Genomic DNA, 27,197 nt, shown 5'->3' with positions numbered 1-27,197 from the left:
AAACCCGCGGCTCAGGAAGGAGTAATAGGATTTTCCAGCTCCGCTGGCTCAGTGGAGGCAAACAAGGGCTCAGTGATTAAAGCCCCTAAGTGAATTACGGCAAGACGCTGCCGGGCCCACGGGGAAGGAGCTGAGGCAGCACGACGTGCCGGGACGGCCGCTTACTTGGGGTCCGCTCGTCCAACTTCAGCCTCAGCCGCTGGCTTTTCATTTCAAGGGGGGGTTGAGCTACAGCAGGTTATCAGCGTCGTGCTCGATTTAACGCACCCGAACACCAAAGGCGCTGGAATAAATCGTGAGCTATGCGTAACGAGGTCATAAAGGGTGAGAAACAGCAGGCTGGGGCACGTCCAGGGCTGGCTGCATCCCAGGGTGTGTTACCGCAGCGAACAGCAGGCGCGCAAACCCTCTCTGCTTTGCATTTCTCTCGTTCCAGCTTCCAGCCCTTGCATCTCGCCCTGGCTTTTCTCTGCTGGCCTCAGAGCCACGGGGATGCTTGCCCAGGGGCAGGAGAAGTCTCCTTTCCCCCCCCCAACAGAACGATCCCTCCCGGCCGCTGCAGGTTTCCAAATATTTGTTTGAAGGGACGGTGTTTAATGGGCCAACTGAAGAGCATAAAACCAGGCACTAATTGGCTCAGCGAAAAGCTGAGCTCCCATCCCTCCTGTCACTCGCCGGGGCTGACGGCGGCGAGGTGCAGCGTGATTCATCATTACAGCCGGGGCTGCGAGAGGGAGGAAAAACAAACGAACGGCCCACCGGGCAAACCTGCTGGAAGCTGGGGAAGTTTCTGACTCATCTGGAGCGACGAGGAACGGCGGCGGCGCTGCCTGCTGCGGTGGGACAGCTTTGTGCGAAGCTGCCCCCACCTCCGGGGGCCGTTTCTCCGGCTCGTGGCTTCCCCGCGGCAGCTCCCAGCAGGGCGAGGAGGCAGCAGTCTGCAGGGGCAGAGCCCGGCCGTTATCCGCGGCCAAACCTTTCGGAGGAAGGAGGTTTAATTCAGGTGGCTGAGCCTGGAACGGTGCACGGGAGCCGGGCAGCGCTACCCCCCACCCCAAAGCACCCCTTTGTAAATTCCGAAGACGAGCAGCTTCCCCAGGCTCCCGCCATCCCAGCACGCAAGCACCGGGTCCCGCCGGCCCCACGTGCCTGATTTCCAGCCACAGGGAAGAAAACCCTGGGCACTGCCACGGGATTTACCAGCCCTGTGGCCACGCACGCCTTTGAAGCACGTTGGGCTGGATCCAAACAACGACGGTGAGGCTCACCCATCCTCAGTTCCCTGCCCAAATCCTATAGGAAGCAGAACCACGAGAAGGAAAAAGCAGAGCTACGAGAAGGAAAGCAGCTGTGACGCATTTGGGATGGAAAAGCGGTTGCTTTTAAAAATAATAATAAAGAAAAGGAAACAACACTTCTAAAAGCAGAAGGGGGAAGTTTGGCACCGCGCAAGGGCAAATGGCTCCCTACGCTCGCGGCCGGGTGCCCGCAGGGAGGCAGGAGGAGGGGGACAAGGAGACCTCGCTCTGTTGAAGCCGCCGGAGTCTTTGTCCCATTTAAACGTTCTCCAAGCCCTTTCGTGGAAACAGCGACCTGAATCCTCGCCCGTGCTGCTGAACATGAATAAAGCATGCTCCCCATCCATTATAGAGCAGCCGGGCGGCACGCGGCGCCGCCGGCTCCCCGCTCGGGTCCTTCCCTGCTGCTCACGTGGGCAGAGGCCAGAGGTGGCGAATGCCCCAAGGAATTTGGCCTCAGCTGCGTTTCGAAGGCAAGATTTCCCTCCCCTGCTCTCCAGGCACGCAGCGGCCCCTGCGACTTGCTGCTCTCTAATAATTCACCGCTGCAGGCACGGCTCCTGCCCTTCCAGCATGAGTTTGCAAGCCTGTTAACGCCCCGCAAGCCTGGCCGGGCTGCAGTCAATGTGTTTTGGGCTAAAATATAGGAAAAAAAAAACCACCTTGGTTCTCTCTAGCCCCTTTCAGAGGAAGAGCCCGGTGCAGAACATCGCGTCCCTCCAGGCTGCACCCGTCCCGCGCCCTCCAGCCAGGCCACAGCAGCGAGAGCTGGCTGTCCTTTAAGCTACCTAAAAATAATTAGCAGGAAAGTTCATTACAGCAGGGCTAAATGCTCCGGCGGCGTCCTTGGAAGCTGCCAGCAGCTCTCCCGCAGCTGGCAGCGGGCGCGCACGCCGCTCGGCTGCCCAGACCCGTAATGAAGCGCGGGGGGGGGGGGAGGCACGCTCGGCAAATTAGATCCAGTTGATGATCCAATTAAGGGTATGTTTGCAGAACTATTGGAAGCAAAAGATGCTCCCTGGGCAGGCGCCACGCTGCGAGGCAGCTTTCACAAAATGGCCCCGCAGGGAGAGGCCTCTCGCTGCTTATTCGTTGCAATGGCTGCACCCAGAGGTCCGGGCACCCTCCGAGCCGAAAACCGCGACCGGCTAACGGGGGAGATGGCTCCTGGCTGGAATATTTGCAGTCCGAGCAGCGCATTTCCTCATCTGTAACAGATAATAATAGCTCAACGTAAGCAAAACGCGAGCGCACGCAGCAGGCGGACGAGCCTGAGCGCACGCAGGTCCTCTCCGGGCCAGACTTTGCCTCCCCCAAAAGTCCTTGCACCGGTGCCTTTGTAAGGTTAAAGGAAAAACGTGTGGTGCCAGGAGGGGAAGGAGCAACCTGAATGTGAGGGGTTAGCCAGGAAACCTAGCAGACTTGTTAACTGAACGCAGAGCAGCATCAGGGCAGCTGAGGATGGGGAGGAGCAGGCTTCCGCGGACGCGAAGAAGAGGATTTTGCGGCAGCTGTGACAGTCCTGGGGAAAAGGATCTGAAGGATCAAGGTATTCAGGAAGAGGGATTAGACGGAGCCCAACACAAACGAACGGAAAACGTGCACGCCTCAGCAGAGCTCCTCTGCCCCTCGGTTTTTACAGCAAACCCAGCGATGTGCCAGCAAAGCCCCGGGAGCAGAGGCACCGAATTGAGCCCCCGAGCACGCAGCTCTACTGCTTTTATCCAGAAAAGGCGATTTTTGTCAAGCCTCCGTAAAAACCGGACACATTGGGATCAAACCACTCAGCAGCACAAGCAACGAGCGCCGTTTCAACACAACCACCACCAGAACCTCGCCCCAACGCGGCCGTTATCCCCTCGAGGCTTGGAGCCACGAGCTCGGACAGCGCTCCACGGTGCGCTCGCTGCATTCCCAGGACGAATTTTGGGCTGACCCGAGCCCGATTCCCTCCCCAAGCCCCTCTCCAGGGCTGGAAGCGGGGATCCCCAAGCCGGGCAAGCCCCGCTTTAATAGCGGGTACGAAGCGCCCGCTCTGCCTCCAGCCCAGCTCCCGATCTCCTGGGATGTGACGGCCTCCTCCTGGAGAGCAACCAGAAGAAATCCCTCAAATGATCCTTCCGGAGAAGTGAAGGCTTCAAACGCGGCGCCGTCACAAGCGGTTACCGTCAGCGTCACCGCTCCGGCGCCGGCGTCCAAGGGCTGACGCGCGCTCGGAGGACGGAGCCAGAGCCCCTGCAGGACCAGGAGCCGCGCCGCTCACCCGTGACTCACCCAGAAACGGTGCTGGGAAGGGAAGGGCCCCGAATCCAGGCCACGACGGCGTGCCAAATCAGGTTACTGTATCACAGACACTCGCCGGGCGCAGCAACAAGCGTGGGTTCCCCGGGGAAAGGGCAGGGGACCAAGGCAGCTCGTGGTTTGTCGCCCCTGCGAAGAGGAGAGCGGGCGCAAACAAGGCAAGGATGCGGCCGCCTCGGGATGGAGGAGCCGGGGGCTTTGCCACGGGGCTTTGGGAAACATCGCTGATGCTCCAGGCACGTCCCCCTGGTCATCCCGAGCCTGTCCCAGCCCCTCCAAGCTGCTCCACGGCCACCGCAGCGCTGGAAGGGCTCCACGGGGGCTTCAGCAAGCACTGCCCGCTTGGGCTCGGGTTTCCCCCCTTTCAAAGGGCTGAAGATCACAAGCCGAGGCCGCAAGGGAAGAGCCACCAGGCTCCAGAGAAGCAGCAACGAAGAAGTCGTTCCCTCCACGTCAAGTGGCAGGATTTCCAGCGGAGATGCTGGCGGGCAGGTCCTTCCCCAGCCCAGCCGCTCGCCTCGCTTCAGCGAGGTACACAGACGGTTGTACCCTACCCTCGTCTCTCCATCTCCATCTCCGAAGATCCAAGAGGTGTACAGACGGAGAGGAACCGCTGGGGAAAACGACGACAAACTTCAGGCGAAGAGCCTCGCCGAGCAGAAATGCCAATCCCCATCTGGAGCTGCAGGCGAGCAGCCCGTAAGCGAGGTATCGACCAGATCCTGCCCTGAGCCCCTTTGGGTTCGACGGCTGCTTTGTTTTCAAGCATATATACGGCTGTACAAACCACGTTTTCAAGGATTTATCCCCGGCGGCATAAATCCCGAGGACGTTTATTGTCTCTTGCTGCTCGGGCACCGTCGTACAGCAGAGCCCCAGCGGCGTAACGCTTTAGGGAGCTCCCAGCGGTAGGAAACACCCCGCACCCGCTGCCCGCGGTGAGAAAACCCCACCACCAAGCACCTTTTAGAGGCCAGCTCCCTCTCGCACAACCTCACAGAGGTCCTGCTCCATTACAACCCACCGGCAGCATCTTCACCCCCACCCCAAAAAGCTCCCCGCCCCCCCCCATGGCCACTGGTCCCAGTTCGAAGCCTGTGCTGGGACTGGCACAGCACCAGCGCCAACTGGGAAGCAAAAACCCCTGCAGCAGCAGAAAGGCACTCGCCTTCTGCGTTTCCAGACGGAACTGACATCTCTGCTCTCACTCATTTACCTTTGATCCTGCTTTCATGATACCGCGCGGTTATTTGAGGTAAATTTCCCTTTTTAAGTCCTCACCTGCTTGTCACCCTGTGCTGGATGTGTTTTTTTTTTTTTTTTTAAAATCGATGCGTTGCTACGGAAACCAACTTTTATCTGATGCACCAAAGCCTTCCATTCCCCCGGCATAACCAGCAAGGGTAAAAGCAAAAGCAGAAACGCCAGCGAAATTCCGATGTTTGCTTTAGGTGAGCACGATAATTGGAGAGAGTCGGGAGGAGACGTTGCCTTTCCCCAGCTCTAAAACGGGAGCTCTTCGGAAAAAAAGCACACCGAGGAGCCGTCGCGGCTGGTTTTGTACTGTGAACGGGACACTTAACGTTTGCAGAACTCGGGAGGGAAGGATCAGTTATCAAATCGCACTTTTAGTACTTTTTTTTTACCCGAATTAGCAGCTCATAGCAAAATTTAAACAGTTCTTACAAAACATCGACTCGACGCTAAGCACGTGAACCCAACGCCAAGAGAGAACAGAGAATATTAGCTTACAGCTTAAGACAGAAATTTTGAGAAGTTTTTCTTAATACCACGCGAGCCACATTTCCATTGTAAGGATTAAAACAACGGGCATCAGCCAACTCAGCAGATATTGCAGGGGTTTTCATTTGCAATAGGAGCAGCGAGATCTCTACAGACAGAGGAGGAGAAATAATCAATACCAGAGCTCCTGAAATGTTTAATTGGAGAGGGCTTTATTTTCTGCTTACGAGAACTGGAACTTTACAGCTGGTTTGCACTGGACCGAAGCTGGGATTTATTTATTTATTTTTTTCCGTTTTTATTTTTGCTAAACATAAGCAATGCAGTGTAACTGGAAAACAATGACCTAACAGTGTCTAAACCACAAGTGGATCGAGAGGAACTTGAGAAAAAAAAAAAAAAGAAAAAAAAAAACCAGCCTTCTAGCTAAAAACTGAAAATCCGTAACACAGTCCGCCCTACAGGATGGCACTGCCTAACGAATGGAGCGACCTCGGGCTGGAAGGGGCAGCACGCGGCACCCTACGGACCGCTACGCAGCTCGGGCTGCCTACCGCCCTCCCTGCCGCGGGAGCTACTGGCCGTGAACCTCTCTCAGTTGCTTTCAGGACCAAAAGGCATCTTCAAGTTTTAGTCAAAAGCGGCGGCAGGAGCCGGGGCTAAGGGGGGAAGCTCCGGGTGCCACCGCGGGACGGGACAGGGGGACGATCCTCGCGGGGAGAGCTGCAGCGAGGGAAGCTGGGGAGAGGCGCGGGTGCCCCCACGCCAACTGGCTCATCGCTTGCTATCTTACGGTCAATTTACAAGCGGCTTGAGTAAATCGCTTCTACAAACCGACGGGCTGGACTGCAGAGCAAACACAGTTTATTCTGGTTAAAGTGTGTTCGAACAAACATGCAGAGGGGCGGGGAGTTCATTCCGTCATAGCACCAGAGTTCACAAGTCAGCTTCGCCATCAGTCAGTGCTGCGCTGCAATAAATAACTCTGCGTCTCTAACGGGGAGGAGGTGGGAAGCACTGAAGTGTGACCTTTAGCATTGACAATTCCTCGGCTTAGGAGACATGTCAATATAACTCAAGCAGCTGTGGCATGCCAGAACTGTTGTTTTTTTTAACATTCTGTCTGCTCATGAAAGATGCTACTGCCTCGTTTTGACTGCGTTCTCACCCTTGGCTAACCATGCGTCTCTGCAGGTGAAAAACATTGTGTCAGGTGCCACAGGAGATATTGAGATATGAAATGAGCTTTTTTTGTTTTGTTTTGTTTTTAAACTGGATATGAAGTTCATCTGGGAGAGTGCAGGGTTGGAGTAGGTTTTTTTTTTTTTCCTTTCTTCCCCTCGCCCTTTCCTTTCTACGTGTCACCAAGGCACTTCACTCTGTGCGTAGGATGATGTGGATCCCTGATTCTGTGAAAACTGGTCCGCTCATCTCGCCCGCCCTCAGCGCAAATGAGGCGTCTTCAAAAGGTTTCTGCATCTGACCTGCAGAGAGCAGCAACGAGAAAGTTCAATTAAGCCCAGCAAAGACTGGAAGATCTTTCCGAGCAAGCAAGCTTCAAATGAAGACAGCTTCCAGGCAAACAACAAAGTCACCAATTAACAACTTGCAGGGGGTGTTTGTTTTCGTACACTCCCAGAAGATGATCCAAAACAACTCATTCACACATGCGTGTGCACGCTTTTATTTATTTTTTCTCCTCCTTGAACAGAGATTTTGTTCAGATCCTGCAGACATCACTGCAGCAAGGGAAGACAGTCAGGGAGCTGCAGACTCGGGAGGCAGAGGAAATCTTCTCTGCAGACTCACGGGCACAAGGGGACGTTTGTCTTGCAGCCTCACGCGCCCTCGAGGTGCGCGGGGAGGGCGGACGCGGTGTGCGTTACAAGCTGCGCTAAATAATTTACAAGGCACGCCTGGCTAATGTCATGACCTAGATAAGAGCTGCCGTCAGGGCTCCGAGTCACTGACTTCCAGGAGGTTCGGTAACCCAGGCTCAGGAAAGCCAGAGGAAGTTCCCCACGAGGGGAATAACGAGCAGAACGAGCGCGGCTCTGCGGGGAGCAGAGAGGATAAGCGGCACGGGGACGGCGTTTGTGCCTGGCTTCCTGTAAGAGAAGTTAAAGCGAGGAAACTGGCAAACCCCGGCCAAAATAACGAGGCTCTGCCCTTACCGAAAGGCTGAAATCTCACTGGGGGGGGCTCTCGGCGAAAGCTTAAGCAGCAAAAGGAGATGCCTGCGAGGTGACAGCGCCCCGTGCAAAGGAAACCCTCGCTCTCTGCTCGCAGCGCCGACCGCATTCGTGACGCTTGCCTGCGGAGACGTACAGACCGGTGCCTTGCCAAAAACGCGGCATAAATCTCCTGGTGGTTTACGAGCCCTGTCTCCAAGCTTCAAGGCAACGCTGTGGCTTTGGGTTCTGCTACACGCGAGGAGCGGGCTGCGGAAAGCTTACAGGCTGGATCACCAGCAGACGTTTCACCAAAATACTGATTTTTTTGGAAATTAAAGCTTCCCAGCCCGCTCGGTGGCCACACATCCGTGAGGCACCGCGTGTAGCCGAGCAGCATTGCCAGAATTTAGGTTTGATTTCAGGTCCTACACCCAGCCGTACCCGTTTCTCCAGCGAGGCTGCTAAGACGCCACAAGAGCTCAGCTCCTCCCTTTCAGGATTAGCCCGAGCAGCTTCGGCTTGGTGCTTTCCCCATCCGAAAAAACATTTGATTACTGAAGTGATTTCTCTGACTTTCCCGTTTCACTTCTCTCTCTTCAGCATTTAAATTGCCAGGGGAGGCAAACAGCTTGCCTGGCTCCCAGGCTCCAGTTACAAAGCCAGTGTCAATCACCATCAGATAAAAACCACCTTGGCACCTCAGGTTTTTGGTTCTTTTCTCCTAGGACCTGAAATCTTTACTTCAGCTGAAGCAGCAGCCTCCCCGCTACCCTGCGGCGCTTATTCGAGCGGAAGGCAAGACTTATTTGAAGGGTCTCAGGAAGATAAATGGAAATGTTTTAATAACTTCACCTCTGAAGAAACCAATGTTCCAAGTTCTAGCAAATTACATTTTCAGCCCAGTAAGAAAAGCGGCAGAGATGGGGACAGCGTGACAGCCGAGCAGTTTGGCCACCGCTCATAGCGCTAGTGTCATCTAGTGGAGACTGCCTCTTGCAACATTCCTTTAGGTTTTGCTGCAGCCATGAAAAAAAAATATATATATATATTTTTTTCCTGCACTCCTCCAAAGACCACAGGGAGCTGAGAGTTTTTCTACTGAACCTACCCTCCCAGGGCGGATGTTTCGTTGTATACGAGCCCAGAAAATGTCATCGTTTTGCCCTGCGACTGCAGAAGCAAGTGCTGCTGAACTGTAGCAGCACCGGACCCTAAAAAGGAGCAGCGATTAAATAAGTATATTGGCAAAAACATGATGAAGAAAGAAACCAGAACCTACACTCTCGAATGCAGTTTCGCCTGCGAAAAATGGGTGGGCTTCGGGCAGCAGGGGCTGAAGCAGCAGCTCTGGAGCCCCTTCCAGCGTCACCCCCGCAGCAGCACGCCCACCGGTGCCTGAAATATTCTGGGGCTCCCTGCCCGCGTGGGTGACAGCCCTGGGGCAGCTGTGCAGGCTCCTCCTGCCGGGTTCGTGTGCTCGCCGCAGGGTGAGAGCCTGGGGCGAGCTTCTGAGAGCTCCGGCCTGCTTCCCACCAACCCCAAGCGTGAGCTGGGGGAAAACACTTCCAGCAAAACGACAGGCTTCGACGCGCTGTTTGCCGCTTCAGACGTGGGCAGCTCTTACTACAGATCCTCCTCTGGGATTGCTGCAAGTTCCTGCGACTCCGGGGCACGGATTATAACGACAAATATAGCATTTTCTCTCTTTGACAGGTACCTTTCTTGACCTCCTTCAAATAAAATATGCATGGACACCCTCGACTGCAAAGATTTGGGTTTGTTCTTTAAATACCGCAGCCGTACTCGTGACATCATTGCTTTTATATTTTGCTCCTAGTGGAAATTACTGCAAAAAGCACTGGTGAGATAAAGCAAGACAGGTTTCAGTGCTCCGCTTTCCCATCCCAAAGATCATTCCTCCTGCCCTCGCAAATCTCATTAACGAGGACGCATCCACGAGCTTTTTGCTATCGCTCCCTGACTGCGCCAATCAATAACCCCGTAACGAATTCTCTCGCCAGCAACATTATTTTTGGTGGGCTGCGAATCGTTCCCATTTCCACAATTTGCTAATGGCTTTCTCATTTAAGACTGGAATGCCAAATCATTTATCCAGCACGTCCTTCGCCAGGCTTAACCGCTTCTTCCTTATCCGTGGCCTGGTACATCGGGCAACTGGATTTCCACTCAGCGTAACCAGGGAAATCTTTTCCTAGAGGGAAAAGCCAATTCCAGCATCCCCTCTCTGCCTGGAATAGCATTATGGTTGCACCGCTAATTGGTTTAACTTCTAGGCAGCAAGCTGCATTTCCTGCACAGCAGGCTGCTGAGCACACGGATCCGTTTCCGTGCCCGTTCCCCCGAAGCAGGGTGCGTTACCAAACCTTGCTCCCTGCCAGGGAGATCAGCACCCCCCTCGGGAATCTGGTGCTGGTGGCGGCACTGGTCCGAGCTCGACTCACCTCGTCCGAAGGCGCCCAGGTCGCCGCCCGCTTTCGCCGAGCTGCAGTCACTAAACTGGGAAGCGAGGGATTCAAAGTCTTCTTCCCCCGATTTTATCTTCTGGATGTAGCCTGTAGATAGAGGGAGTAATTCGGTCAGGAGAGGGAAAACGGGGAAAAAGACAAAAATCAACACCTCCGCCCCCCAAACCCGATCAAGAACAGCGCAAGAGAAACTTTCCCAGCAAAGAAGGGGACATCATCGCTTTTTGGAGGTGCCTTAAGCATTGCATCCCACAAGAAAACGGGCACAGAGAACCACGCCTGCACAGCGTTCGATATTCCCCCCTACACACGAAGCCTTTCAAGCCCGAACAAAGACAGAGCCAAACTTCCCTAACACCCCAAAAGCAACTGTCACAGGTTTTTATTTTGCCGAGCACGTTTCCGCCTTTGCCCCAGGGTCCATTTCTATTTAAGCTTCTGTTAAAAGAAAAAAAAAAAAGTTAATTCCACCTACTGCTACCCCTAAAGCACGGGAATTTATTATTGGGCTTCAAAATAGATGAGCTTTCGCCTTCGGAAGGGCTCGCCTCGGTGGAAGACCAAGCACGAAGAAGCCCCAAGGAGCGAGTTATTTGCAAAGGCAGCTTTTTAAAAGGTCAGTAAAGAAATATTCGTAGCCTCAACCGAGAGCCCTGCCTCACTGATCCAGACCCATGGAAACCCCCGCGTTAGCTCACGGGACGATCTGGGAGCTGGTTCACCTGGCAGAGCACATTTTCCAGTTACCGGCGTGCCAGCAGGACTGGGGAGCCAGTAATTACAGAACCTGAGCGCGTGCGGCCACGAGCGAAGCTCTGATGCCGCCGCCGCATCCCTCAGCCTTTCACGGATGGCTGAGACGAGGAGAAAACCCCGTGCGGATTCCTGAGGCTCGGCCGGCTTCGGCTCCATCCCGAGCGTAACCGCTCGGCCGAAGCCCAAGCCAGCGTGGGTCCAGCTGACTCGCAGCCACCCCCTGCCGAAACGCTCAAAAATGTTTAGCAGCGGCCACAGGAAATGTTTCTGCATGAGGACGGTCGCGTAAGCCGGGATTTTGGGAAGCCCTCTGCCTTCCCAGGACAGCCTGTTCCTGCCAGGAGGGCTCGCTTTCTGTGCCTCGGAGCGTAGGTGAGGAATTAAGACAAGGACACACCGGAAAAAAAATCACTCGTCCACATGTTTTAAGCAGGGGAACGTCTCCAAGAGGAAGCCAGGAAGCAACGGAGCCACAGGTCCCTACCCCAGAGGAACGGCCCCAGACCAGGGCTGGTGAAACCTGGCTAAACCGATTTCTCCTGAGAGCTTTGCTTCAATTTGATATCCCTCCTCGCAGAAATCTCCTCTCGGCTTCCGAAAGAACCGGCAAAGCCATCTTCCACGTCAGACCAAGGCAGTCTTCCACCTTCAGAAAGGAACACGGGAGAAGTCGGTAGCAGTAGCAGCACCACTTGGCTAAAATTTTGGCCGAATTATAAAACGAAGTGAGTCCGGAACAGGGCAGTAACAGCAGCTCGTGCTCCTTAACGAGACATCAAGAGAAAAGGAACGCAACCCCAAACACTGAAGCTGTTAAGGAGGGATGCTCTCAGGTGGTTTCTGCCGCAAAGGACGAAGAAATCAGCATTTCCCAGCTCGATTTGATGCCATATAGCTGAGGAAATACCTGGGAGAGCAGCTTAAACGGGAGCGGAGGTTGCCTCTCAGTAGCTGAAATGGCAAAGCGAGTTACCTTCGTTCCTGAAGCACCTAACCTGCTTTAACGGAAATCACCAGGATTGTTACCAAAGTGGGATTATCCCACCCGCCCCGCGCGTACAGGCAGGAGATACCCCAAAAGTCTGGAACTCGACAAGGCTTCCGACAACAGCTACACATCCTGCGCTAGGAAAAGCAGGAGGATTATTTATCCGGGTGGCAGGCGGTTCACAGCACTCACGCAGGGATGCTCGAGGAAGGAAACCGATGCTGCTCATCCTATTAAACTAAGCTGCTTGAGCACGAACAGGCTACTTGCTGACAAAACGGAGTTCATCCTAAAATACATATTTGCACCACCGCAAATACACATCTAATTGCATAAAGCTGCCGGTCCCCAGCAAGCGCCCATCAGCCTGGCACGCATCACATCCCGAAGAGTCAGGAATTACGCTTTAAAGCAACAAAGCCCCCGAATTAAGGATCCGAGCGTCTACATTTATGCGTTTCTCTCTTAAACCGCCCACGCTGGTCGCATCAGCTGGGCCCTAGTGGTAGAGCCTTTCCCAAGCTTGCAGAGCAAACAATTAATAATGCGCTGAAAGGGAATTTGGTCATTAAAACTTCTTAATTTTACACGAGCAACCAGCCTGAGAGCAAAATCTGCCTCTCAAGCGGATGAGGGTTTTCCTGGGTAAAACCTAAAGCTGAGAGCGCTGCTTCACTTCCCCTCTATGAGGACGAGACGCTTGCATCGTGTCCGAACTTGGGCTCTGCGAGGGGGGATTTGTGAGCCTTCTCCCCAGGTGATCTCAGCTGTTTAAAAGAAATCGCCCAGAAAAAAAAGGTACTGCTTTGAATAAATCCCCCCCCTAAAAATCCCTCGGGTGTCAGCGAAGTCAAACAGCGGGAGACTGGCGCGAGAAAAGCGAGGTGAAGGACGGCGGCGGGTTGCGCTGAAACGAGACGGGGAGAAATTTGGGGGCTGGAATTTTGGGGGTGAAGCCTGGCGTTTCGCGAGCCGCTTCTGCGGCACGAAGCGGGGCCAGGCCGACGGGACGCGCACAGAGGGAGGCTGGGGGGCGGCGAAGCGCTGTCAGCGGAAAGGAGGGCCGGAATACCAAACGGGCCCTGAAATGACCAAGCAAGATTCGACGGCACCGAGCGAAGCGACACGCAAACGCGGCGCCGGTTTCTGCCGGGGACCGAGGGCTCGACCGGGAGGAGGACGGCAGGTACGGGGCCGCAACCCAGCAGGAATCGGGCAGCGGGGCTTTAACGGAGAGGACCGCCGCTCCGAAGCGGCGGCACCTCCGCGAGAGGAGGGCAACGTAACGGTAAATGCCACAGGAGAAGGCGCTGCCAAGAGCTAACGCGGAACGCTGCATCCCACGACGAAGCCGTGCTCCGGGAAGATTAATTGGAAGCGAAGTGCGAAAAAGGGCTCAGAGTAGAAACAGCAGAACGGATGACCTACATTACCAGCAACTAAAAGCCTGGCTGGCTTCGCGGGCAGGAACAGGCTGGTAAAAAGAGCAGGACGCTATAAATCCACTGGGAGGTCGCCATCAGGAAGAAACTAAATTTAATTAAGTAATGAAACGGCTCTAACGCAAGAAACGACGGGGAGAAAGTGATCATAAGCAGTATTTAGCTGGAAACCGGAGTGGAGACGTTCTGGAATAGCCTTCAGAGCAAACGCAGCGAGGAGAAACAAAAAAACCCTCCGTGCTTCTTAAACGGTGACCGATCAAGCTTGCAAGAGGGACCAAAAGGTTTCCTCACCCTTAATAGGGAGGCCCAGCCTCAAGTCGCCAATTTCTTTCCGTCAGCGCCCATCAGAAAGCACCCGGCAAGAGCCGGGTCCTCCAGCTCCGGCAACGTGAGGCCTAACCTGCATTTAATCCTCCGCTGCACCTTCCTTAATGGATGAAAAATTATTCGTGGCCGACGCACCCCTCCAGCTCTCTCGGCTCTCCTCCGTTTTTACTGGAGGAAAGCCGTCAAACGGAGTATTTGACATTAATTGAGCTCACCTACCTAAAACATTTATCTTTAGCACCGTCCCCTCTCCTGCGGGAGCGGAGAGCTCCCTAATCAAATTACCTTCTCGGGTTTTTATTGCGTAAAGCGTTAACGCCAGCGCCAGATATCCCAGACAGAAGCGATCTCCAAACAAAACACGGAACCGCGTGGTGCTGTGCCTGTCAAACAAATTCCTCCCCGGAGACCTACTTAGCCAATTCCACGCTATAATTACATCCAGCAGGTACAGCACATCTGCTCGGGGAAGTTCAGCGATGCCTGACTGACAAAAAGCCGTGGCAGAGCTGAGCCGTGCGTCCTCGCAGCGAATTTCAGCTGTTCTAGAAGCTCTGGGCGCTTGCGAGAAGCCGCGGAGCTGATGTTCCCTACGACCTTCCCACCGATAACATTTACCGGGGACAAACACAGACGGGAACAAAAAAAAGACTCCTTTCGACGCCGGTATCCCAGACTTAGGAATGAATTCCCTAGCGGCTTTTAGGGAGGAGGCAAACAGGGCGTTTACACCGTTTGAAGCACAACTTTCCCCTCTTCAGGCACCGCAGAGAGGCTGGGAAATGTACGATCTGCTAGCAAGGGGGCTCGGGAGCTGTGGAGCTTCGTCGCACCCTTTGGCACCGAGGGAAGATCAAGCTGTTTGGGGTTTTTCTGGCGTCGCCTTACAGGGAGCAAAGAACCGCGGCACCTCAGAGAGAGAAAAGCGCCTAAAGGAAACAAAAACGATGACAACTGTTGAGCCCAAAAAACGCTATCGGGGCTCCTGAAGACAGCCAGTTCACAGAACTCTAACTATCAAAAAGCCTACCCGGTCACGGGCTCCCGAAACACCTCCTGATAGCTCTGCCTGAGAGCCCCCCCTCCTAAAACACCACCGATTCCCTCTGCTGCCAAACCAAGTTCGCCCGCGCCAAAAAGAGAGGGGGCTAAACCAGTTTTGTTCCTCAAACACAAAAAGGAAGAGAGAGAGAGAGAGAAAGGAACCGCAGGCTTGCAGCTTGGCTGACATCTTTCAATCTGTCTATCTTTACGCCACTCTCAGCGCCCTTGGCACAGGTCTCCACGCCAGGGGTGCATCCTGCTTCATCTCCCCCCGCCCCGGCCACGCTTCCTCAGCCACCCGAACCTGCCAGAGACGATTCCCTGAGAAAATTCCCATCCGCGCCAGCTATTTCAGCTCCCCTTCCAGAAGGCCTGCACACCACCTGCTGGTCGCTGCCTCCCTGCTTCCGATTACGCAGCAGAGGGAGAGATTTTCCCCACCCAGGGCTTTCAAACGAGACAGCCCTTCCATTTCTTGCCGGTCAGGATCGAGGCAATAAATAAAGCACGCTGCCCATCTCCTTCCCCTCGCTGCTGAAGCCAAAATAGAAAATAAGGCAGCTCCAGGACGGCAGAATCTGTCTGCGGGCTCGTAGGGTCCGGACAGTCCCCAGCCTTTGAAGAAGCCAGCGCCGCCCACTAGAGAGCACGGGCTCATTTCTTAAATTAATCAGCGGGCGCGATTTAAACCTCACCTCGAGCCCCACGTTTCTCACCCTAAGAGGAAAAAGCCAGCAGGAGGAGCAGCGCTCGCAACGTGCTTCCAGAGGAGCAAAACCCGAGCACCGAAGGAACGCGGCGTCAACTCGATTCTACTGCCAGAGCTGCGAGGGAAGAGCCAAGCTGCGAGGATCAACGCCACCGACTGCGGAAGACGTGCAGGACCCTTGCCCCTAGACCACGCCACGAGCCAGAACGCATCGGGGAAAAGCCCGGGCTGACAAAAATCAGCCGCACGGCCTCGGCGGGGCCGTCTGCCTCCTACGAGCAACTCGGTTTCAAGCGGAGGTTAATCGGAACTTCGCTGCTCTCAGGGCAAGGAGTCGAGTGCCATTAAACAAAAAGAAAATGTTTAAAGAACATTTTGGTTTAGCTTTAAATGATTTTATTATTATTTTTTTTAATGGAGAAGTACACATTTACAAAGAAAATACAAACAAACCTGAGGTAACATCACAAAAAAAAAATAAATAAATGAAAACGAGGGGGAAGACAGATGGGCTGGGACCTATCTTTACATCATTTAATCGTGCTGAGCAAACCACAGGGCAAAAAGGGTTTCTCCAAGCGGCTGCGCCACGTGAAAAGTCCACGTTCAAGCCTCTTGGCTTAAACGCTGCTTCAGTGAGTCCACGACACACTGAGCCACTTAGCTCGGGGTTAAGTCTAGCCTTAAAAGGGCTTTTCCCCGACAACGGTACCGTTCTCTCTCTCTCTCTCTCCTGCATTTACTTGCCATTTATAAGCTCCAGTGCCTCATCTTTGGTCCGCGTGATCTTTTCCTGCCTCCACGACGAGGGCCTTCTGGACTGGTTGTGCTTCACCAAGAGATGCGAACACCGCACCTTGCTGGGCTCCCCTTGGCCGTTCTTCCCGCTGCCGCTGGGGCGCTCCCACTGGCTGGCATTGGTGATGTGGTTGAAGTAATAAACGCGGCCTGCGGACAGAGAGAAAGCTGGGGTTAGCACAAAACCCCCTGAAGAACCAGCTCCTCGTCACGCTGGGCACCACGAGCTGCGCTGCCGCAAGCGGCCGGCCCCACCAGCTCGAGCGCAGGCGGAGGAAACGACGCCTGACAGCGCCGCGCCGTCTCCTACGCGAGTCGGGAACGAGCCTGGCTTCAGTCAAAGCAAAATCTCCGCGCAGGAGCAGCTCCAGCTGCCTTTCCCGGTGCCACAGAGCGGTGGCAGAACACCCACGGGCACAGCCAGGACCACAAACGCTCGCAGGCAGCGCCCTGGCGGACGGCGCCGTGGTGCCGGCCTCGGGAGGTACCGCTAGCACCGGGCGGATCTCGGCACGGCGCAAAGTTTTCTTTCTGAAGTCAGTTTTCCAGCAGAAAACGCGACCTTTCCGGAGCAGGAAGCTCTCGCGAAGAGCTTCTCAAAGTGAGACGGTCAGCGTTAAGGCCGTGTAACGCCGGCATCCTGCCTGAAATCCACCCGCAGCAACTCAGCGCCGAGACCGTTTCTGCTCCCCTCCGCCCCAGAGCTCACCCCAAATCACTCCACTGATGCCAGGGGTCGAGAAAAGAGCCGAGCGAAGCGCGGTGAGGGATCACACCGGCAACTGCACCTCGTGGGAAGGGGCAGAAAGCCAGGACCTAACAGCAAGGCGCATGATTTCCTAACGAACCCCCAGCTAACGAACTGTTAATTCCGCAAAGCCACAATGCTGCCCCTCTTCAGGACGCAGCAACCGCAGCGCTTCTGGCAAAGCGGAGCCACGCACGCCCTTTTTTCCTCCCTCATCTCCCCCCCTGCAGCAAAACGAAGGATAAAACCGAGCGTGAGCTGCTGGGAGCCCGTTTTCGAGCCCCTAAACCCGAAAGCTCTTGCTGCAGAACAGCAAACCGTGCTGGAAACGCCGCCCTGGCCCAAAACTTCTCCCAGCCACGCTCCGTTTCAGAGCATTATTTACCGGGCGTCAGAGCGTTATTTACCGGGAGTCAGAGCATTATTTACCGGGAGCGTCTTTTGCTCTTTTTTACTTTCCTCTAAGGGTGACGGAGCACAGGAATCGGTCGCTCCGAGGCCTTTTGGAGTCTCCATCCCCGGAGACACCCAAACCCCCGCCTGGATCCCGCGCGAGGTGCTCGGGGCGATCCTGCCGGTGACCCCCCACGGATCCCTTTCGACCTCGGCCGCTGCGGGACCCACCCCGGGACCAAACGGCGGCCGCCCCCCCCCCGGTTACCGGGCCCCGCACCCGCCGCCCCCCTCCCCCTCCCCGGCCCCTACAGCCACCGGCACCGCCCCACGTGGGGGGCCGGGAGCACGGCACCGGCCGCTCCGGGCCCGGAGGCCTCCAGAGCCCAGCTCCGGGGGCCCTCCTCGGGGCTCGGCCGCTGGGGGCTGAGGGGAGAAGCCGCCCGGCCGCGGGCCTCGGGGCCTCTACCCGTGCCTCAAGGCCTCCCCCGGTCCTTCAAGCCCTCCCCCGGTGCCTCGGGGCCTCTCGGGGCCCACCTCGGTCCCCGCCGCCCACCCCCCGGTGCCCGCCGGCCGCCCCGTACCGGAGCTGCGGCTCATCCGCTTCTCCCAGCCCGCGGGCAGCTTCTCCTCCTCCGCCATCTTCCCTCGCCTGCGACTCCCGGCCCTCATTGGTCCCTTTCGTCCCCCCCCCTTCTCGCTCTTCCCATTGGTCCGCTCGGCCACGGGGCGCCGCCCACTCGCCGCGCCATTGGCTGGAGCGCGCGTCGCTCCGGTGGCTACGGGAAGGGAGGGGGGGTGCGGTGAGGTGGGACGGTACCCCGGCACGTGATCAAGGATGGGACGGTGGCCGCCGAGGGTCAAAAAGGGTAAAGGCGCTCGTTCCGCCCCCGGCGCTTCCCGGGGCACCGATCGCGGTCCCGGGGGCACCGATCGCGGCCCCCGCTCCCAAAAGCACGCAGAGAGCAGCGAGTGGAGGGAGGAGTTTATTAGAAACTAGAAAAAAAACCACCCGTGGGGACGCTTAGAGCCTCAGCGGGGCCGGAGCCCAGCCATGCCGGGGGAAAGGAATGGGGGATCCCATGGGGGGACACTGGTTTCACTGGTGGGGGGGGGAACTGGGAGCACTGGGAAGGGATGAGGAGGCCGCTGGTGGCCCGGCTACTGGTAGTACAGCTCCAGGTTCATGCCGTCGTGGATCTCATCTGCAGGCTGGAGTTAAGGAGAGGGGGAAGGAACCGAACGTGAGCCGGCCGCGCGTCCCGGTGGCCAACGGCACCGTGGCTCGCGTCAGGGACAGCGCGGCCACCAGGAGCAGGGAGGCGATCACCCCCCCTGCACCCTGCTCTGGTGAGGCTGCACCTCGAGTGCTGGCTTCGGTTTTGGGCCCCTCGCTACCAGAAGGGCATCGAGGCGCTGGAGCGTGTCCAGAGAAGGGCTACGAGGCCGGGGAAGGGTCTGGAGCACAAAAGGGAGGTGCTGGGAGCTGGGGGTCGGCCTCTTCTCGCAGGTAACCAGTGACAGGACCAGAGGGAACGGTCCCAAGTTGCGCCAGGGGAGGTTCAGGTTGGAAATTTTGAGAAGTTTCTGCTCAGAAAGAGCGGTCAGGCGTTGGGACGGGTTGCCCGGGGAGGCGGCGGAGTCACCGTCCCCGGGGGTGTTCAAGGAAAGGTTGGACGTGGCGCTTGGGGACACGGTTCGGTGGGTGACAGCGGCGGCAGGGGGACGGTTGGCCCTTGGAGGGCTTCTCCAACCTTAATAATTCCACGAGGTGGCTGTGACGGGGGTGACGACGCCCCCGTTCCCCGGTTGAACCTCCCCGCCTGCTAACGGCACAGAGCCAGGCACCCGCCCTCACCCCCCTATTTAACGGGAACGCGCCCCCGGAGGGGGGCCGCCGCGACGCCCCGCAGGAAGGATACAGTCCCCGAGCGTGACGTGGTCCTTGAAGATGGTGTACCTGTGGGGAACGACACAGTGAGGCGCGGGCCGGTCGTCACGGCCCCGTCCCGAAGCGCCCCGGGGACGCAGCGGGTGCTCCCTGTCCCCTCCCCGGCCGCTCACCACTTCTTCAGCACGATCTTGTCCCAGCGGGTCCCCGTCTGCGCCGCGATGAGCTTCTTCAAGTCGCGGATGGAGTCCTCGGTGCTGGCGGCCCCGTTAAGGAAAGCAGAAGCAGGAGGAGCCCCCCCGGTGCCCTCCAGCGTCCCCCCAGCACCCTCCAGCGTCCCCCCAGCACCCCCCTGGTGCTCCTTGGTGCTCTCCCAGTCCCCAGTACCCTCTCGGTGCCTCCCCCAAAGCCCTCCTGGTGCTTTCCTGGTCCCCTCCCAGTGTCCCCCAGTCCCCTCCCAGTGCTCTCCCAGTCTCCCAGTGCCCCCCAGTCCTCCCCAGTGCTCTCCCAGTCCCCCCCAGTCCTCCCTCTGGTGCCCTCCCAGTCCCCTCCCAGTCCCCCAGTGCCCTCCCAGTAGTCTCCTGGTCCCCTGGCACCCCCCTGGTCTCCTCCCCGGTCCCCTGGTGCCCGCTGGTGTCCCCCCCCGGTGCCATCCCGGTCCCCCGGTGCCCCCCCGGTGCTATCCCGGTCCCGGGGGATACTTGCATTTCACCCGCACCTTCTTGCCCAAGCGGTCGTTGCAAACGACTTCGATCATGGTTGCTGGGGGAAAACAGGGGTCACCGGGGGGTGCTCGGGGGAACGGCGGCGAAAGGGGGGGGGGGGAGGTGGTTACCGGGAACGGGGGGGGGGTTACCGGAGGGGGAGTACCGGGGGGAGGGGTTACTGGGGCTGAGGGTTACCAGGGGTGGGGTTTATGGGGGGGTTGGGGGTTACCGGTGGTGGGGGGTACTGGGAACGGGGGTTACCGGGAACGGGGGTTACCGGAGGGGGGGCTTACTGGGGGAGTGAGTTACCGGAGGCGGGGTTTACCGGGAACGGGGGTTACCGAGAAGCGGGAGGATTGCTAAGAGTGACGGGAGAGACCCCGGGAGGGTTTATCGGGGCTAACGGGGCCCACGCGGGGGAGGTCCCAGCACTCACCGCCGCCGCTGCCGTTCCCTGCGCAGCTCCTCCGCCGCCTCCGCCGCACCGGAAGCGGAAGTGCGCGGGGCCGGAAGCGCCGCGGCGCCCCCTAATGGCGGCGCGCAAGATGGCGGCCAAGATGGCGGCGGAGATGCCGGACTCGGTGCTGCTGCGGGTCCTGGCGCTGTTGCCACTGCGGGATCGGCTCCGTGCGGCCAGGTGGGGCCGGCACCGGCGACCAGGCCTCTCCCGCAGCCTCCTGCGGAGCCCTGGCCGCTTCCTTCGGTCTCCAAGCCCCGACTGCCTCCTTCCCCGAGGGTCCCCGGTCCCCCGGCCGCCTCCTCCCCGGACCCCCGGGGGCTCGGCCGCCTCCTCTCCGGTCCCCCGGCCTCCTCCGTGACTCCCTTCTCTCCTCCCTGCAGGGTCTGCCGGCGTTGGAGGCAGCTGGTGCAGGACCGGGTGCTGTGGGCAGATGTGGACCTGAGCCCGCACAAGGTGGGCTTCTTCCCCGGCTGCGGTCCGCACCCCTCCGGCCCCCTTGTGTGATCGCCCCCCTTTTTTTATTTTTTTATTTATTTCTATTTATTTTCTCCCCCCAGCTCAGCACCAAGATCCTGTGGCAGCTGGTGCGGCACCGCCTGGGCGACAGCCTGAGGACGCTGCGGGTTCGGGGCGCGCTGCTTGCCGGCGGCAGGGAGCGGCTGCTGACCCCTGCGCTGCTGGCTGCCCTGGCAAAACGCTGCCCGCGGCTCACAAGGCTCTGCCTGGCCGAAGCCGACCTGCGCCTGCTGCCCTACGAGAGCTTCCCCGATTCCATCACGGTGCTGGAGCTGAGCCGCTGCGAAATCCCTGCTGCCTGGTTCTGCGGCTCTGACGCCCAAGCCCTGCCCCGGCTGCAGCACCTTGTGGTCCGCAAAGTCCCTGCGTTTTCCAACCAGCACCTGCTGAACGTCTCTTCCCGCAACCGCCTGAGGACGCTGACCCTGTCGGGGACCTACCGCGTAACAGACGCAGGGATTCAGAGCGCGGCTCCGCACCTGGAGGAGCTGGAGCGCCTGGTGCTGCGTCACTGCGTCGTTACCGACTCGGCCCTGCACTTCATCAGGCGCCACATGAAACATCTCCGGTTCCTGGAGATCAGCAGCGCTTACGCCCTGACAAACATGGGCCTGGCTTGTTTAGCAGCCCTGACGTGCCTGGAGACGCTGCACCTTGACCACTGCGATAAGTTTTCCCCCGATGCCATTGCCGCTTTGTGCCGAGCGCTTCCCCAGCTGAGGAACCTGAAACTGGACGGGGCTGACTTTGGAGATGAGGCAATGGGTAAAATTCAGGCGAGCTTGCCAAACTAGCTTCTCACACACTCCTTGAACAGCCCAAAGTGGGAGGGCGTTCACCACTCATTGCTGAGTTTCCAATTCCCCTTTTTGGGGGTAAAACCTTATTACCTGGGAGCTGCTGTTCACGTTTTGGGGAACAGAATTATTTAGGGACTGAAACAATGAGCCAAGCTTGTCTGGCTGAGGCTAGAGGGTGTGTGCGTGGCCGGTTTACAAGCTAAAGCTCTGTTTGCTCCTCTTCCCCCTGCTGCTGAGCATCAGGCAGCAGCTTAGCCCGTGCCGAATTGCAGGAGTGAAGCGAGGCGCCCTCCTGCCACTGAGCCCAAAGCCCAGACGTCCAGTTAATGCCTAACCCGATTGCCTCACCGCCCCGCACGTAGGCTGCAAGCTGTGCTGAGGAAGAAATATTTCAGCCACACGTGCCAGGGCTGTGTTCTTGGAAGAGCTGGGGTGATCTGCCCAGACAGCGTTGTTGTCACAGGCCAGGCTGTCATCACACTGGTGCCTTCCCCCAGGACTGGTGTTTGAAGCTGTTCTCCAGGAAGTTTTGGTCCCGGGGCTTCCTGAATGGTGCTAAGAACAACGGGTGGCCACAGGCGGACTGGCGTGGGCTTGCAGGCATCGTCGAGGCTGCCATCGCCTCTCTTGGCTTTCCTGGGAGCAGCCACGTTGCCCTGCCACTTTTTATTGCCCCGGATCTCCTCCCACCTGCAGTGTTGTAACCCCAGATAACGGACGTTGTGGCTGTAGCGCTGTGACATTGCTATTCTTGGATCCCGGAGTCAGTCAAGGGCGTTTTTAAATCAAATATTGTATTTATCAAATAAATAAAAAATATTTTGACTTATGTCTCCTCCCTGCTGCAAGTTTTTAACTGAACTAAATAAAATAAAGAAGTCAGGCAGCTTCTGACACCAAGCACTGCACTCGGGTATTAACAAAGCTGCGGTGAGACAAGGTGCCTCGGGGACACCCAGGGATTTGTCTCCCACTTTAGCCACCCCTCCAGTCCTAGGGAATATTTTCCTTTATGGTAGGGACAACGCTTGAAGAGAGCTCGAGCAAATGTCCAGGCCCAGGATCCTCTAAGAGATTCTCTTGGATGTTCACATCCCCTCTGATACGAACCGGTTTCCTGCAGAACACAAGTACCTCAATTTTTTTTCCCCACTGGGAGCCAGGAGAGACAATAGAGAGATTTCCTAGGAAATGCAGTGGGAGGAAGGATTAATGGCTCTGCTGAGCCTCTCTCCTACCAGGTCCTGCTTCGAGACGCGGCTCTTTTCACCCCCTGCACCCCCTCCCCTCCGTTCGGCTGCGGGTTGTGCAACGAGCTGCTAGGTTTCGGCCAGCCCTGGATGGCACTGACCCCTGTGACGAAATCCTCGTTGCTGTGCGCCTCGCTAGCAGCCGGTCTTTGTGCCCTGGCCTCATTCTGCTTTCCTGTTCCTATACACAAACAATCTCGCTGTAGCTTTGGGGCAAATAAACAGTGGTAAATGCCCCAGCTCTGCTTTGGAAAGCATCCCAAGGCTGCCAGCTTAATAACCGCTGCTACGTGTTTATCGCAGGCCCAGAGATTTACGCTGGAGTAATTAGCGTTATTAAAACTTCAGCACTATCTGTCCCAGCACTCTCTGGGCTCGGAGAGCGAAGGTAAAACAGCAAAAGGGAAAATTAAAACCAGACAAATTTGTCAGTCAGTCAACGTGCAGCCTGATGCCGGGAGAACCTAAATGTTCTCCCGATGTTTGCAGTGGGATGCTTGCGAGCCTGATGGCACAGCGCACCGAACAACGTAATTTAATATCTGACGGTCCCAACTTGCCCGTTTTCCATCATCTCTGCAGAATGCATAATTTCTGAACGTGGAATAGCACAGAACAGCAATTGCAAGTCCACGCGCCTCAGAGCAGCCTTCCCGCTGCATTAAGTTTTGCCTGCTGGCTATCGCCTGAGGAGAACTGTCAATATTGGGTGACCAGAGGCAAAATGTAGGAGTAAAGGACTGGAAGGGCCCTCTGAAGTCATCCATCGATGCCCCAGCAGCACAGCATTGCCCCTCCTCATCCATCAGCTGAAGCATCTTCTCCCCACAAGCTTTGGGGAGCTCTTCCAGGGCCTCATTTCTTCTCAGTCCCAAGCTCGGAGGGGGGTCCGGTCTCCACTTCATCTTTGGCCATCACGTAACTCCTTTAGCTTGCGCGGTTCTTCCCCCAAGCCCGCCTCACTGTGTGCACATCACAGAATCAACCCCCTACGCTTCTTAAATGCGGGCCGAAAGACTTGCAGAAAGCCAGCTACGACCCCAGCAAAGCCGGCGTATGGAACAGGAGCCGGGGTTGTGTCGGGGCTGAGGGGAGTGAAGGCCACGGCCCCCAAAACGAAAAGAATTCGGCACAGAGAGGCCCTGAACTCCGGGTTATCGATGAATTCAGGGAGCAGCGCTTCGTCAGAAGGCTGACGTTCCCAAGCAGCGCCTTCCCAAACCGAAGTCTGTTTTCCAGACCTGCTCTGGAAGCGGCGCGTTCGTTCCCTTCCACTCGAGGGAACCGCCTCAGGAAGCCGACAATTTGCCCTTTTCACTCCACAGGGATGTTCAACCCAAACGGGCGCCCAGCTCGGCTGGCCGAGAGCCCCCCAGACGGGCGGGTTGTTGGAAGTGGACGCGATCCAAGCTGCTATTTTGAGAGCAGGAGCCAATAAGAGGCAGCTCGAAAGCCTGCTGGTTAAACGCTAACCTTTGGACCGAACGTCCCCAGAGGCTCTGCGCGTCCTCTCCTCCAAACACTCTGATGACCAAGCTCCTACCTACGTGCTCCTAGGGCCAGCCAAAGCTCGTGGCGATGGACGAGGAACATCTCCACGATGACCTGCACATCTTTAAAGGTAAACCTCGGCCCTGCTAAACCCTTCGATCCGCTGCTTCATGGAGAGAGGCACCGAGCCCCGGTCTCCCAGCCTGGTCTTCCCCTGCCAAGGCGCCTGGTTTGTGAGGAAGAGGAAGGTCTGGACTTCAGGGCACCCGTTAGGGAGCTTGGCTAATTGGATCTAACGGGCTTGATTGGTTGGGGTGAGGAACCCTGCCCTAAGAAGCTGCTCCCTGAGTTGAGAATCAGCTGGAGAACGGGTGAGGGGGGCAGTGAGGGGCTGTGGGTGCTGGGGAGGAGCCGGGTGCCCACCCAGCAGCACCCGAGAGTGGGTTCGTTCAACCTGGAAGGGACCCAGGGCCCCAAAACGGGCTCCCAGCACCCTCACAGACCTCCCAAGGGTGGCTCTGACCCCCTCCGAGCCCCCCAGCACCAGTAAGGGACAGCAAAGACCCCCCCCCAGAGGGCTGTCACTAGGGAAATCCATTTTGCTTTTCCACCAGGCAGCCAGGAGGGTCTAGAACATGTCATATCCCAAAATACACAGCATAAAAACATCATTTCTGTAGAGGAGGCACTGGTTTTGTTCTGTTTGTGTGAAACCTGGCAGAAAATCACCTGTCCTGCCCCATAACACGGGGCAATGCTAGCACAAGGCACCGGCGTGACAGCCGTTGTGCCCATCGCTGTGCCCCAGAGGGGTCGGGACAGGAGCTACCACCCAAATTTTGCCTTCTGTAGCAAAAAGTTAACCATTGCAGGTTATTCATTAACCCTTCTATCAATGGAGCCCGAGGAGCTATGAAACTCGAATTAATCCGGTGGCCAGAGGGGAACCGTTTTTCACATCTCTTGTGTTTTATTTTAAAGACAGAAGCTTCTTCCAGCAGAAGCTGAGGTCCTTTCTCACGATTTACCTTCTGCTGGCGCTCTCCTTCTTGCTGATGATCACCCTGTTTGCAGTGTCGCTCTCCAGAGGTACCAAAGCCCCTCTGAGCGGGTGGATGCTTCACGCTAATTCACGCTAATTAATGAGGCGGGTAGGACCAAGAGATGCATGAGGTTGTGGGGCTGGGGGCTGGCACCATGCTGGGGGCTCGGACCTCCACGGAGAGGAGGATGCCAAAGGATGAGGCATGGAGCAGGGAGTGGGTTCAATGCACCAGAACAGAGCTCATCCTCATCCTTGGCCGATACCAGTACAACCAGTACCCCACCGTGTCTCTCTCCCTCTCTCAACGCAGTTTCTGCCATCTCTTCTAAACTCAACGAGGTGCACACAGAGAAGAAACTGAACTTTTCCAACAGGGATTCCCTCTGTAAGTCCCGCAAGCTGCCCAGACCCACGGCTTTGTACCCCCCCAGCCCCCGCGCTTTCCCTAAGCTGGCACCTGCACAGACAGGGCTCCAGGAGGGCTGGGTGGTCCAGCGGGGTCTGCTCTCCTGCCTTCTGACACGTTTTTTTTCCATTGGAAATAAAAATCCACCTTGTAGTAGAGGCGTCTTTTAGGTGCTTTTGTGGGAACCCAATATACAGCTGCAGGATTGTGCCCGCACCAGTTTGGCACTGGAGCACTGCTGGGGAATCCCTCCTTAATGCCCCCCATCCTTCTTCCCCCAGTGTTTCCCTGCGGAGCCGAAGCCAGGGAGTGGGAATACTTCGATGGCAAATGCTACTACTTCTCCATAGACAGAATGAGCTGGTACAAGGCAAAGACCCAGTGCGAGGAGATGCACTCGCGCCTGGCCATCATTAACAGCTTCGCCAAGCAGGTAAAGACCCCAGCAGCCACCAGTTAGACCCAGCTCCTGTCCGCATCCTTTGCTCCGTGCCCCACGGCCCCAACTTTGGGATGCCGGAGCGTCCCAGAGCCTGCTGTTGTCCTCGGCAGCAGCCAGCAGAGAGCAGGCAGAACTCGTGCTGCCTGCCTGCCAGGCCGGGCTCCGCGGTTCTGCGGGATGCTCTGGTCCCCGTCCCGCTCCTCCGCGACCCCAAGGAGCAGCCAAGCGCAGGGCTCGGCTGTGCCCCAAGCCCGCTGGCTCCCGGAGCCCTTTCCTGGCGCTTTCCCCTCCTGATCCCTCTCCCCGCTGCAGAATTTTGTCATGTTCAGGACAAGGAATGAGCGCTTCTGGATTGGGCTGACGGACGGGAACTCGGAAGGGGAGTGGGAATGGATCGACGGGACCGACTACAAGAGCACGTTCACGTGAGTGCCAGCCTGCCCCCCCCGGGCACCCCAAAACCTCAGCCTGCTGGCGCACCCCTGTTTCACACCAGGTCTAACACAGTAGCAGAGCCAAGCGCAGCATCTAAAGGTGCCCAGAATCATCCAAAATCATCCAAGACAGGCGTAGCTAGTCCCCACCCCACGCTCCCTGCATTTCCCTCACCCGATTTGACATTTTCTCTGCCCAGGTTCTGGAAGGAGGGCGAGCCCAACAACAGCGGCAACAACGAGGACTGTGCCCACGTCTGGACCTCTGGGCAGTGGAACGACGTCTACTGCACCTTCGAGTGCTACTACCTCTGCGAAAAGCCTGTGCCCCACTGAGCGGTGCCGAGCAAAGCGGCGTGCCGGCGCCCCGGCACCCCAAATGTTTCCTTTCTCTTCTTAATTTATACTATCCTGCCCGTTTCCTGCCGGTTCCTCTCGACCGCCCTGTCCCGCTGGGGACGGGGTTGGACTTCCATGGTCCTAAGCAGGAATCCAGCTTCTCCATGGGGAGCTCGGCCGAATAAAGGAGGATTATTGCTCTGGAG

The 27,197-nt window shown here is 57.2% G+C and overlaps 4 protein-coding genes across 6 annotated transcripts; 2 read left to right on the top strand and 2 right to left on the bottom strand.

The window, feature by feature from the left end:
- Positions 1 to 5,537: 5,537 nt before the first annotated feature.
- On the bottom strand, positions 5,538 to 18,078 carry PIN1 (peptidylprolyl cis/trans isomerase, NIMA-interacting 1). 2 transcript variants are annotated; one of them, XM_083815115.1, is made up of 5 exons: positions 17,795 to 18,078; positions 16,019 to 16,219; positions 9,979 to 10,089; positions 8,625 to 8,727; positions 6,848 to 8,532 (listed from the first exon to the last, which is right to left on the bottom strand). In XM_083815115.1, exons 1-5 carry the CDS (start codon positions 17,880 to 17,882, stop codon positions 8,523 to 8,525), a joined length of 513 nt encoding a protein of 170 aa, XP_083671241.1. In that variant the 5' UTR covers positions 17,883 to 18,078; the 3' UTR covers positions 6,848 to 8,522. The 2 variants fall into 2 exon arrangements, with proteins under 2 accessions (XP_083671242.1, XP_083671241.1); XM_083815116.1 differs by lacking the exons at positions 6,848 to 8,532; positions 8,625 to 8,727 and adding an exon at positions 5,538 to 6,826 and having other exon boundaries at positions 17,795 to 17,946.
- Positions 18,079 to 18,183: 105 nt separating this feature from the next.
- On the bottom strand, positions 18,184 to 20,340 carry UBL5 (ubiquitin like 5). Of its 2 annotated transcripts, none has more exons than XM_083815120.1 (5): positions 20,245 to 20,340; positions 19,803 to 19,863; positions 19,275 to 19,358; positions 19,133 to 19,170; positions 18,184 to 18,415 (listed from the first exon to the last, which is right to left on the bottom strand). In XM_083815120.1, the coding sequence occupies exons 2-5, from the start codon at positions 19,856 to 19,858 to the stop codon at positions 18,372 to 18,374; spliced, it is 222 nt and encodes a 73-aa protein (XP_083671246.1). In that variant the 5' UTR covers positions 19,859 to 19,863; positions 20,245 to 20,340; the 3' UTR covers positions 18,184 to 18,371. The 2 variants fall into 2 exon arrangements, with proteins under 2 accessions (XP_083671246.1, XP_083671247.1); XM_083815121.1 differs by having other exon boundaries at positions 20,102 to 20,311.
- Positions 20,265 to 22,407, top strand: FBXL12 (F-box and leucine rich repeat protein 12). The gene is given in 4 exon segments (XM_083815111.1): positions 20,265 to 20,445; positions 20,649 to 20,721; positions 20,826 to 21,574; positions 21,576 to 22,407. Coding segments are annotated over 4 exon segments (951 nt in total). The 5' UTR covers positions 20,265 to 20,338; the 3' UTR covers positions 21,598 to 22,407.
- Positions 22,408 to 24,295: 1,888 nt separating this feature from the next.
- On the top strand, positions 24,296 to 27,196 carry LOC310888441 (hepatic lectin-like). The gene is made up of 6 exons (XM_083815113.1): positions 24,296 to 24,455; positions 25,307 to 25,414; positions 25,681 to 25,755; positions 26,058 to 26,209; positions 26,531 to 26,643; positions 26,853 to 27,196. The coding sequence occupies exons 1-6, from the start codon at positions 24,413 to 24,415 to the stop codon at positions 26,986 to 26,988; spliced, it is 627 nt and encodes a 208-aa protein (XP_083671239.1). The 5' UTR covers positions 24,296 to 24,412; the 3' UTR covers positions 26,989 to 27,196.
- Position 27,197: the final 1 nt, after the last annotated feature.

This window comes from Anser anser (genome assembly GCF_964211835.1).
Source record: "Anser anser genome assembly, chromosome: 35".
Lineage (NCBI taxonomy): Eukaryota > Metazoa > Chordata > Aves > Anseriformes > Anatidae > Anser > Anser anser.
Note: the sequence above shows the minus strand (reverse complement) of the source record. Positions and strands in the feature narration are given on the sequence as shown.